Source organism: Pongo pygmaeus, chromosome 2 (assembly GCF_028885625.2).
Source record: "Pongo pygmaeus isolate AG05252 chromosome 2, NHGRI_mPonPyg2-v2.0_pri, whole genome shotgun sequence".
NCBI classification, from domain to species: Eukaryota; Metazoa; Chordata; class Mammalia; order Primates; family Hominidae; genus Pongo; species Pongo pygmaeus.
In genome coordinates this window covers 108636674-108648776 of record NC_085930.1, presented here as the reverse complement: position 1 = coordinate 108648776, position 12103 = coordinate 108636674, and the positions used below count along the sequence as shown (strand labels likewise).

At 44.7% G+C, this 12103-nt stretch overlaps 1 protein-coding gene across 2 annotated transcripts in view; it reads left to right on the top strand.

Annotated features, from left to right (window-relative positions):
• The window catches only part of EXOSC7 (exosome component 7), a 35177-nt gene extending 25239 nt beyond the window's left edge, over positions 1 to 9938 (top strand). Inside the window, exons 5-8 of one of the 2 annotated variants that reach the window (XM_054479733.2) lie at positions 272 to 342; positions 4001 to 4124; positions 5882 to 6037; positions 9702 to 9938. In XM_054479733.2, the coding sequence (XP_054335708.1) occupies positions 272 to 342; positions 4001 to 4124; positions 5882 to 6037; positions 9702 to 9806 (456 nt within the window). In that variant the 3' untranslated portion in view covers positions 9807 to 9938. Of the gene's footprint in view, positions 1 to 271; positions 343 to 4000; positions 4125 to 5881; positions 6038 to 7443 lie in introns of both variants that reach the window. The other variant, XM_054479734.2, reaches the window with a different exon arrangement.
• The last annotated feature ends 2165 nt before the right edge of the window (positions 9939 to 12103 follow it).

Below are 12103 nucleotides of genomic sequence, written 5' to 3'. Positions count from 1 at the left end.
CCAACATGGTGAAACACAAAAATACAAAAATTAGCTGGGGGTGGTGGCACACACCTGTAATCCCAGCTGTTCGGGAGGCTGAGGAGGGAGAATTGCTTGAACCTGGGAGGCAGAGGTTGCAGTTAGCCAAGATTGCACCACTGCACTCCAGCCTGAGTGACAGAGCAAGACTCTGTCTCAAAAACAAAGCAGTGTCCTTTAACTGGGGTAATACTTAAAGTAATAAATGATGCTTGGTTTTTTTTCCTTTTTCAATTCCTGTCTCCCTTAGCTGCTGGAATGTGGTGGAAATTTGTTTGATGCCATTTCCATTGCTGTAAAGGCTGCTCTCTTCAATACAAGGTAAGTCTTCCTGGAAACAGCTCTGCGAACCTGTGGAGAACCAGAGCAGACACTTGTAATGGAACACTGGGAAATTTCTATTGTAGCTCATATGTGAAGATAACAGGGGGTTTTAACATTGAAAATGGTGACATCTAACGTTAAACTCCAGAAAAGATAGATTTCGTAAATTAAAACTACATATATACATACATTCTGTATTTATTTTTTGTATTGTTATTTTTATAAATAGACACCTACCATTTAGAAAAATATTAGAAAACTACAGAGAAGCCAAGAAGAGTAGACACCACCTACAGGCCAACTATCCAAATACTATTACTGGGTGAACTCTATGGGGGCAAGGATTTTGCCTGTTTTGTACTTGCCTATATTCCTAGCACCATGAACAGTACCTGACACATAGTAAGTGCTTGCATATTGCTTGATTGTACACATGTGTGTTCTAAAAGCAGGGTAACAGGCTTCCCTTTGGTTTAAGAAGAGGAAATGGCTATTCCACATGGTTCAGCTTTCCAAACAGGTTGTGTAGAAGGGACAAGTTGCTATGCTTTTTTGGAGTTGACATTTATTCTGACTGTTTGATTATTAACCTTTCCCCCTTTTATGCTCCAAGTACTTTGAGGAAAATTTGCAGCATTTATGAGTAAATACGTGGGATAGGGTGTTCATCCTATGAGAGAGCCTACATTAAGGTAACAGAGGATCCTATTAAAAACCGAGGATTAGAAACTTCTAGGGATATAACCTAAGGACATAATTGAATAAATGAGCAAAGATGTTTATTCTAGGATGTTCATCACATCCTGGAGTAAACATTACACTGCTTTGTAATGGTAAGAAACTGGAAACAACCTGAGTTTCACAATGGAGGGGGATTGAAGTCCACACAGTAGCCTATTTAAAGGCATGTTAATGTGGACAATCGTTCACTAAATGCAGTCCCTTCATCCTGGTTTTTGTTTGTTGGTTTGTTGTATTTTACTTTGGTAGTTGTTATATTTAATGTGTCTGGAAATAAATATGTACCCCCAAGTAATCATTGTAATTATTTTTCGGTGCTCATATTTTGGCCAACATAACATTTACCTGTTTTTTAGAGCTTTTCTGTGATGAGTTTAGACTCCCTGTGTAATTTAGAGCAGACAAAAATTGCAGGCTGGAATATTTGCTGAGAATGAAAGCTGTAGAGTCCCCCACCCCTAGCTGTGCCACTAGGCTCCTTGTTGAGACTATCTGAAATGTGAGCCTGGCACTCTTGGCCACCATGGGAGCTTGCGTGCCAGATCCCACAGCAGTGGCTGGTGCTCGGGCCCTGTTGGGGAAGGAAAGGAAGCTGTCATGTGATATATCTTGAGCCTCAGAAATGACTCCCCGTCTGCCAGCTGGTTCCTATAGGCACCCAGGCAAAAAGAGAGATTGGGAACCAGACAAGGCTGTTTAGCTGTGGGGGAGTTGCTGGCCAAACTGTATACCAGAAAGGTTAACCCAGCTGCTCAGGTGGGGGAGGACACCTGTCATGGGCACAGCCATAGTCTCATCCTCAGACCAAGAACAGCCCTGCAGGCGGCAAGGAATGGGGACTCTAAGGCATCAAGTCCCCCTGGTATGTGGAGAGACTGTTGGCATATTCAGGGTCCTTTAGAAGGGTAAAGGCCACCTGAGGGTATTCTTTAGCCCTTCTGCCCAGTCATGTTGTAGCCAAAGGGTTGGGAAATTGGGAGATACTCTGTGTGTGTATGTGTGTGTAAGTGTGTAAATGGTTGACTGACTTGTTCAAATAGGATATTACTTAGTATTTAAGAACTTCCTGTGATGGGAAGGCTCCAACTGGGGAAGACCCTTGCAGAACTCCTTGGCCCTTGTCAACATTCTCTGGCTGAAGCTCCCCTGATCTGATCTAGATGTTGTCTTGTATATGGATGGCCAGCAGGGCTCAATCATGGGGGGTTTTGTTAGAGGAACTGGGAAAAGTACCAATGCTGTTTCCATTACAGTAGCTGGATGGACCGCCTCTTCCTTCCTGGCTCCTCCAACCCAGCCTGGAGTGAATTGACTTTATAGGTTAAATGTGTTTTTCAGTACCCAGCTGAAGAAACAGAATGTTGCCAGCACCCCAGAAGCATCCCACACCTTCTGTACCCCCATGCATTTACACTCACTGATGATAACCAGCATCTTAATAGATTACTTTTGTACTTGATAAAAATGGTGTCATATACTATGTTCTGTTTTGTGTCTGCCTCATTCACTAAGCATTGTGTTTTGAGAGATCTGTGTTGCTGCCTTAGTCATAGCTTGCTTTTTGCTGTATGGTGTTCCATTGTGTAACTTTGTCCAGTCCACTGTTTATCCAGTCTACTGTCCAGTCTGCCATTGTTTATCAGTCTACTGTTGATGGCCATCTGGTTCATTTCCAGTTTGAGGCTATTACAAACAGGGATGGGCATCATGAACATTTTGTGCATGTCGTTGGTGCACATATTTCTCTATTTCTGTTAGGGAGGAGTGTTCTGGGTTATAGGGTATGGCTATCTTTAGTTATGGTAGATGCTGCCAGTTTCACAAAGTGTTTTACCAGTTAACACTTCCACCAGCAGTGTATATAAGAGTTCTGGGTTGTTTCACATTTTCGTCAACTCTTGCTTTTTTTTTGAGTTGGAGTCTCACTCTCTCTCCCAGGCTGGACTGCAGTGGCGTGATCTCAGTTCACTGCAACCTCCACCTCCCAGGTTCAAGCAATTCTCTTACCTCAGCCTCCCAAGTAGCTGGGATTACAGATGTGCGCCACCACACCCAGCTAATTTTTGTATTTTTAGTAGAGATGGGGTTTCACCATCTTGGCCAGGCTGGTCTCGAACTCCTGAGCTCAGGTGGTCCTCCCACCTTGGCCTCTGAAAGTACTGGGATTACAGGCATGAGCCACCATGCCCGGCCTTTTTTTTTTTTAAATAGTTATTTTGGTTGTGCCTTGGTATCACAGTGTAGTTTTAATTTGCATTTTTAATAGATATTTAAATTGAGCACCTTTTCTTGGTTTATTGGCTACTCAGACAGTCTCTTTTATGAAGACATCCAAATATATTCTGCGTTTGAGTCTTTTGTACATTTTTCTATTGGGCTGTCTTTTTTTGTTTAATAGGAATTCTTTATGTAATCTGTCAGATAGTATTTTCTCTCCCCAGATTATATTTTTAGTTTTTAAATGATGTCTTCTGATACACAGAAGTTCATGATGTTATAATTGAATATGTAACTTTTTTCCCTTTCTGTATCCTGTTCAAGAAATAGTTGTCTACTCCAAGGTCATGCAGATTTTTTTTCTAAACGCTTTATTGTCTTGTCTTTTATTTTTTATATCTATGGTCTATTTGGTATGGCTTTGTATGTGCGGTGTGAGGTAGGGATTGAGATTCTTTTTTTTCCATTGGGATATCTGATTGACCCAGCATCATTTTCTAAAAGATGCCTTTCCTCATTGCACTGCGGTGCCTCCTGTGTGCTTTTGACAGGGATGACAGGGATGAGGACGATAAAGAATAGGCATAGTGTGTCTTTCTCTTGTGAGACACAGGGATTCCAACTCCTATTCTCAATCTTAAAAAGAAGTTGTTTTTCCTCCTCCAAGTGGGAATTTTAATAGTGCTTCTGCTTCCAGGATACCAAGGGTTCGAGTTCTGGAGGATGAAGAGGGGTCGAAGGACATTGAATTGTCTGATGACCCTTATGACTGCATACGACTAAGTGTGGAGAATATCCCCTGCATTGTCACTCTGTGCAAGGTATAAGCTTGTATTTTATGGTTTTTGTCTTCCCTGTGGGTGTGGGTCTCCTCTAATCCCAACCTGCTGAGGTTACTTAATAAGTTAAGAAGTTGTAATATCACACACCATATAGAAGTAGCTTTTACCCAAATCCAATAATTTGGTTATACTAGAAACCACTACCATGAGTAGCTCTTTCTTTTCTTTTTAATTGGAAGATAACGATGTGGTCCTGGGAGTCATGAGTGTGTTTGTAGTAATAGTAGCCAGAGTTTGTTAAGCTCCTTCCACATACCATGTGCTTTGCTAAAGCACCATGTCCTTTAATTACCTCAATTCTATGGGGTCTAGGGTGGTTGAGTAGTGGCAGGGTGGCGAACACTGTCCCCCCTATGAAATGGGAGGTTGGAGCAGGTCTTGGGTATCATGAGTGGTTTTCACAGAGGGCTGTGGAGCTGAACAGAGGGCTGTGGAGCTGAACATCAGGCTGATGTGATATGTAACTAATGCTGCCCCAGGCTGTGCAAAGAGGCCTCTATTGGCTATTGACTGGGATTGTAGCTAATTCCACTCAGGATTCATTATCTCAAAATAAAGCTAAACAAAAAAAAATAAAAATAAAAAAAAATAAAGCTAAACAGGTCAGGTTTAATTCCACTGAAATCACTTCATGAACAGGATGCGGTGAAGTGTTCAGACAGCAGGATGGCAGGATGTTGGGTCTTGGTTTCTTTTTTTATTTTATTTTATTTTATTTTATTTTTTTTGAGACAGTCTTGCTGCAACACCCAGGCTGGAGTGCGATGGCACAATCTCGGCTCACTGCAACCTCTGCCTCCCAGGTTCAAGCAATTCTTCGGCCTCAGCCTCCCAAGTAGCTGAGATTACAGGCACGTGCCATCATGCCTGGCTAATTTTTGTATTTTTAGTAGAGATGGTGTTTCACCATGTTGGCCAGGCTGGTCTCAAACTCCTGACCTCGGGTGATCTGCCCACCTCGGCCTCCCAAAGTGCTGGGATTATAGGCATGAGCCACCGCACCTAGCTGGCTTGTTCTTTCTTGTTGTTTATTTGTTTTGAGACAAGGTGTTGCTATGTTGCCCAGGCTGGAGTGCAGTAGCACAATCTAGGCTCACTGCAACCTCTGCTGCAAACCCCCACCTGCCCCAGCTCAACCTCAAGCGACCCTTCCACCTCAGCCTCCCAAGTAGCTGGTACCACAGGCTCACACCACCATATCTGGCTATTTTTTTGTATTTTTGGTGGAGACAGGGTCTTGCCATGTTGCCTGGGCTGGTCTCAAACTCCTGAGCTCAAGCAATCCATTTTCCTCAGCCTCCCAAAGTGCTGGGAGGCATGAGCCACTGCGCCCAGCCTTTGGCTTGTTCTTGAGTATGTCCCTTAGCATGAACTCTCGTGATTCCTCCTTGCCATCAGTGAAACGTCCATGTGGCCTTGTGTGTGAATTTCTCCCTTGTGCCCCTCTGTTGGAAAGCCTTGGTGGCCTTTGTCTTAGATGGTCTCTGAATTCTAGTTTTAAACCCCCCTGCCCTGTTTTTCCATATCGTGTTTTTATTGTACCACCCACACAGTGGCCTGTGAGAATTGTTGAACATTCTCTCAGCTGTTTTCCTCGTGAGCAGAATCTAAAATAAGACCTGGAATGACCAGTGCAAATACTTTGCTTGGTGTGGAGATTCCCACCACGAGGCCATCAAGGGTGGGACTCTGGGGCCTGCATGACCCACCGTGTGCCGTGCGCCCTGCCTTTGCAGATTGGCTATCGGCATGTGGTGGATGCTACTCTTCAGGAGGAGGCCTGCTCGCTGGCCAGCTTGCTGGTGTCGGTGACCAGCAAGGGAGTTGTGACGTGCATGAGGAAAGTGGGGAAGGGCAGCCTGGACCCAGAGAGCATCTTCGAGATGATGGAGGTGAGGCCTTGGTTCTGAGGAAGGTGTGGGGACCTGGCCGGGGTGCCTGCTGCTTCCTGCTCCCTTGGTCATACCATGGGGATTCTCCCCATTCACAGCCTTGACCCCAAACTTGGAGGTTTGGGAACAGCTAGTTTGAGCCAGGGGTCTGCTGACCTAATTAAGGGGAGTTGTGGGGTTGGATACTCTGGACTGGGAGGTAAGGAGCCTACCAGTAACCATTAATTATCCTCAGTAAGTACTCCCCCCATCTCACTTCTATGTGTCTAAATAAGACCGTTGGACTTTCATAATGTAAAGAGCCACTCGTAACTCCACAAGTGCAGGCCTTTGTGACTTGATGAGGGAATAGAATTCTTGGCTCACTGCTTCCTGTCCCTTGAAGTGGGTGAGTAAAGGTGGAAGCAGGGGCTGAAGTGTGGCTGTCTCCCAAATTCATTACAGCTCTAGAAGTGTTTAAATGGAGACAAGCAGGGATGGTGAGAAATCTGACCCACTGGAGTGGGGTTGGGTTGCCCCCATCCCTAGCAGAGCCATCAGGGCACTTCTACAGTTCTCTGTACTGTTTGCCTCACATGTCTGTCACCTCACTGGCCTGGAAGCCCCGCAGGGCAGGGACAGGGTCCTGCTCACCTGTTTCCCAGACCTTCTTTCCCCTATATCCACCTCACCTTTCCGACTGATTGACTGACTGAACTTCCAGGAACAGAGTTAGCAGGATCTGATTATTCATACTTTCTTGTAACCTCTATATCACCACACATGCCCAGAGATCATTGCTTAATAGCAAGCACTCTTGTGTTTAGAAACAATGACTTCATACTGAAGAATCCAAGAACATGACATCTTCTTTCTCTCTTTATCATCTTATTTAAAAGGCCAAAATGAGCACTGTATATAGCATGGAGTTCCCAACCATGGGCTGTGAGGGTGTACTGCCCTGGCTGCAAACCTGGCTCTGGGCCATAGTCCCCCTCATCTGCAAAGTGGGACTGATAATAGTAATATCTGCCCAGACACTGCTGAGGTTGTTATTAGGATGATGTGAGGTGTAGAGGTGAAGCAAGTGTCACAGTGCCTGATACGTCATCAGTTCTCAGCTAATGGTAGCTCTTATTCTCTGTGCTCCTTGAAGCACCCTGAGTTCAAATTTCTCCAGACTTAATGCTGCATAAATTCTACCAAAGGCCTCTAGGCAAAGGACTGTCAAACCTTGTTTTAGAAGGTACTCTTCTCCCTCCCAGGAGAGTTTATGAGAGTTTCTCTAAATAGCAACAACAAGTACAGTAAACAAATACCTAAAGTTACTAAAGTATGTGCCAGATACTGTTTTCACTGCTTTAAATATATCATTTAGTCCTCAACAACGTGTGAGGTAACTATTATTATTGTCCTCATTTTTACAGATGAGGAAACTGAGGCACACAGAGGACAAGCAGCTTGCGTACAGGCCTCCCTGCTCATAAATACTGGAGCTAGGATTTAAACCAAGACTGTGTGCGTCCAGAGCCCCTGCTCCCAGCCACTGTGCAATGTCAGCCTTATAAACCAGATCTGCCCTGGCTGTCATGGATGGCAGAACCAGAGCTCTGTTCAGTGAGCTGAGCTTTGTCCTCCCCTCAGGTTTGGGGGATGAGGTCTGCTAACTCTGGACAGGGGACTATAGCTCTGTGGCCCTGTCTTACTGTTTATCTCACACAGGGATGCAGCAATCTGGAAAATGACTCGGTGGAGCTGAGAGCTTTGGGGATAGTTGTGCAGGCTGTCACCCCTAGCTTCTGCAGTTGCTTTCCTGCATCTGGATTCAGAGGCATCAAGGCCCTCTCAAGTCCTGGCATCCTGTCCATCTCATCTCCTCTTGCTGTCCTCTCTCCCCACCCTCATGTATATGAATAATCAGTACCCCTATTTGACAGACTCAGACTTTTTTTTCTTTTTCTAATGCTATGGGAAAATCTTTCCAAAGGCCCTTTTTTTTTTTTTTTTTTTTTTTTTGAGATGGAGTCTCACACTATTGCCCAGGCTGGAGTGCAGTGGTGCAATCTCAGCTCACTGCAACCTCCGCCTCCCTGGTTCAAGTGATTCTGCCTCAGCGTCCCGAGTAGCTGGGATTACAGGTGCCTGCCACCACTCCCAGTTAATTTTTTTGTATTTTTAGTAGAGATGGGGTTTCACTATGTTTGCCAGGCTGGTCTTGAACTCCTGACCTCGTGATCTGCCCACCTCGGCCTCCCACAGTGTTGAGATTACAGGCATCAGCCACTGCATCCAGCCCCGAAAGGCCTTTTTGACCTTTGACCCTGACTTTGCATTTCATAGAGGTGATCACTTCCCAGCCTTTTAGATCGAAATCATCTTTTCATAAGAGTTTTAGTCATACTTGGGATCTCATTCCATGTTACATTTAGGGGCCAGGGGAGAAGACACACAAGTCATTACTCTGGGGAGAATACACCTGTAACTGAAGAGATTGAGGCAGGGATTTAGGCATGGATGTTTTTATCTCAACATTGTTGAGAATGGAACCAGTGGCAGAGTTGAATCCAAACTGCTATGGGAATGTGAAAGACTTGATAAGGTAGAGATTTGTGGTTGGTTCTTTGTATTCTTAAAATGATTCTTGGGCCCAGAGACAGATAGAATAACAGTTTCATAAAGAAAAATATATTTTTTTATATTGGGGTGGTGGTTTTTTGAGACAGGGTCTTGCTCTGTTATCCAGGCTAGAGTACAGTAGCACAGTCACAGCTCACTGCAGCCCTGACCTCCTGGGCTCCGACAATCCTCCCATCTCAGCCCCCTGAGTAGCTGGGACTATAGGTGCATACCACCATGCCCAGCTAATTTTTAGTTTTTTGTAGAGATGGGGTTTCACTCTGTTGCCCAGGCTGGTCTTGATCTCCTGGCCTCAAACAAAATCCTCTTGCCTTGGCCTCCAAAAGTGCTGGGATTACAAGCATGAGCCACTACTCCTGGCCATATTGAGTTTTGTTTTGTTTTGTTTTGTTTTTGTTTTTGTTTTTTTTTACCTCTCGTGTCTGCTGTGTAGGGACTGATTATTAATTTTGTGGGTTGTCCCTCTTGATGTGTTTTGATTCCAACATTTCACTGCCTTTAGCATTTCAGCATGGCAGTAAACACCAAAGATCCCATCCAGGTACTGACTTTGGTCATACCTGAGCAGTTCTGCTTAGAGGCTTCATGGGAGGTGAATGAGAAGCTGCTTACTAAAATGTCCTTGGCATCATCTGTTTCTTCTCCAGACAGACTCTGGATTCCCTGTGGTCTCCCTATAGTACAGTGTCACCTGGCTGTACCCAAGCCCAGATTTGGTTGACAACTTTGTTGCTTGTTGCAGTGGCAGCAGGATAATGAAGCATGAGCTAATGGCCAGGGCAGGCTTTGCTGCTGTCTCTTTGTTGCCTGGTGGGAGCTGGTGTTTGTCTCTCTTTATTTTTTTGATATGACGATTTTTCCAAAATTTATTATGTTGTTGGGGTTTGTGGTTTTTGTTTTAATTTGCTTTAATTAAATAAAAGTCCTCTAAGGCAGATGGAATGTGTACAATGTCAGAAAGACTAGCTGGCAGAAAGGGATGCTTTTCTGGTCAGTGTGTGTGTGCCTTACAAGGGGGCGTGTGCTCTCTCCCATCCCTTCTCCACAGACTGGCAAGCGTGTGGGCAAGGTGCTGCATGCCTCCTTGCAGAGTGTTCTGCACAAGGAAGAAAGCCTGGGGCCCAAGAGACAGAAAGTTGGATTCCTGGGATGATTTGCACATCAACTGCTCAACTGTGGATTGTTTTTTATTTTTCCTTTTAAACCGGTTTGTATATATTTTTCTTCGCTGTTACGAATTTACAGCAACATTTGTACATGTAAAATTAAAGGCTATTTTCTGGTCTGGTTTGGTATGTCTAGAGTTCTTCAGTTGAAGCCAAGGCACCATTCAGTGACCCCTCTGGGTCTGGCCCTTATCTAGTGAGTGGCAGACAAATCCAGAGCTCTGCCACCAAGGGAGACCCCACAAGCTGGAGTAAAGACCTGACAGAAACTGGTTTGAAGGAAATGCTTATGATATGTATTTTGTGAATTTTTTTCCCCTTGAAGAACTTTAAAAATAAGAATCACAAGGAAAAGTTCATTCACCTTGTGTATTTGGGTGGTTCTGGGAGAGGAAAAAAGAGAAGGCATTCTGCTGCAGGTACATACCCAGGGCGTCTGTCTGTCTGGTTAGCCATCCCAAATCCTGGGAAAGTGCAGCTCTGACTTCCTGCCCTCCAAGAGATCCGAATGGAATTCCCTAGGTTCAGGGGCTTTAGTGGCAGCTTTGGCCCTTAGCCATCCTTTCTTATCACTCTTGTTTTGAAATTGCTTTGTGTTTTATAATCACTCCCTGGTGTTTCCTAAGATTTTGTTTTGTCAGCATTAAGAAGGCAGCTTTCAAGATGTTGTCATTTGATAATTCAGCTGCCTTCATGCTCTCAGCATAGAAAGGAAGACTATGCTTGCTGGCCCAGAAGGCTCTTCCTATAAGCCTGTAGTCTCACTGTGCAGTGTGTTAGAATTAAGTCTCTTCATGTGTAGAGCAGCCTTTTTTTTTTTTCTAGGGGAACTGAAACTCCTAAATCTTAAAACGCCCTGGGGAAGGAGCTGATTCATGAAGGAGAGCATTTCAACCATGGCATTTGCTCTCTGCATTCCAGTTAGACAAATGGGGTAAGGCGTTAGGAATTTATCACCAAATGGAAAGAACATAATGTGAGCTGAAGCCCTTGGGACTACTTCCAGAGATCCTGGTGTGGGCGTTCCTCCCAGCAAGGCCAGGTCCATCCCTGTGGAGAGAAGCAGCTGCCTAGACTTGGGCTTAATGGGGAAGCTTCTGCCCTGTTGAGAGCACAGCCTGGGTTTTCATCTTTTATGTTTCTTCAGTGACTATCTACAGGCACCATGACGGTGTTCCCAACAAGGCAGAAATCAGCCTGGTCTCTCCTCTCCTGCTCCTGGTTGACTGCCCGTGACATGACAAAACATTGGCAGTGGTGGCACAGAGATGCAACTGGAGTGTGAATAAAGTTTAGAAGCGTTTGCTTTTGATGGTTGATTCCAGTGGATCATTTTGAGATGCATACATTAGAATGGGTACTGTCATATATGTCAAACTCAGCTCTGCTTCACTTCCCTTCAGACAGACAGATGAGGCTTTGCCATGCCAGTGGTACGACAAACAGCTACCCAGCTTGGATGGCTGGCTAAGTGCTTCCAGTAAAAATGGAGAAAGAAGAGAAAAAGATGGTGGGATCTGTTTCTAGCCACCCCATACCTTTCCCTGAAGCCCACCCCTACATGTAATGTACGTATATTGCAAATGAAACAAAACACCATATGAGCAGGGACTCTCCAGGAGAGGCATTTATTGGAAAGATCTGATTGTTGCAACTCTCAGAGTGAGAGAAGAGAAAACTGAAGACAGAGACTGGCAAAGACTTGGAAAAATATCCTGGGACAGACCTGTTTCATCCAGCAGAGCCACAGCTGTCTTTAGTGGTCTTTAAATAAACATTAGGTAGAAGAACATTGAAGTTGGTCAAAGCAAGGGCGGAGTATAAGAAATGCAATGTTAAATAATATTCAAGTGGGTTTTTGTCTCTGATTCCTTAGTCTTCCAAATCACGAGTTAATTTTTTTTCTTTTTTTTGTTTTTAGAGATAGGGTCTCACTCTATCTGGCTGGAATGCAATGGTGCAATCATAGCTCACTGCAGCCTCAAACTCCTGGGCTCATGTGATCTTCCCACCTTGCTGGGACTGCAGGCATGCCACCATGCTCAGCAAATTATTTTTTTAAAATGAGGGTCTCACTATGTTGTCCAGGCTGGTCTTGAGCTCCTGGCCTCAAGCAATCATCCTGCCTTGGCCTCCCAAAGTGCTGGGATTACAGGCATGAGCCACTGCACTGGGACATGAGTTTAGATTTTTGTTGTTGTTGTTGAGACGGAGTCTCATTCTTTTGCCAGGCTGGAGTGCAGTGGCGCGATCTCGCCCACTACAGTCTCTGCCTCTCGGGTTC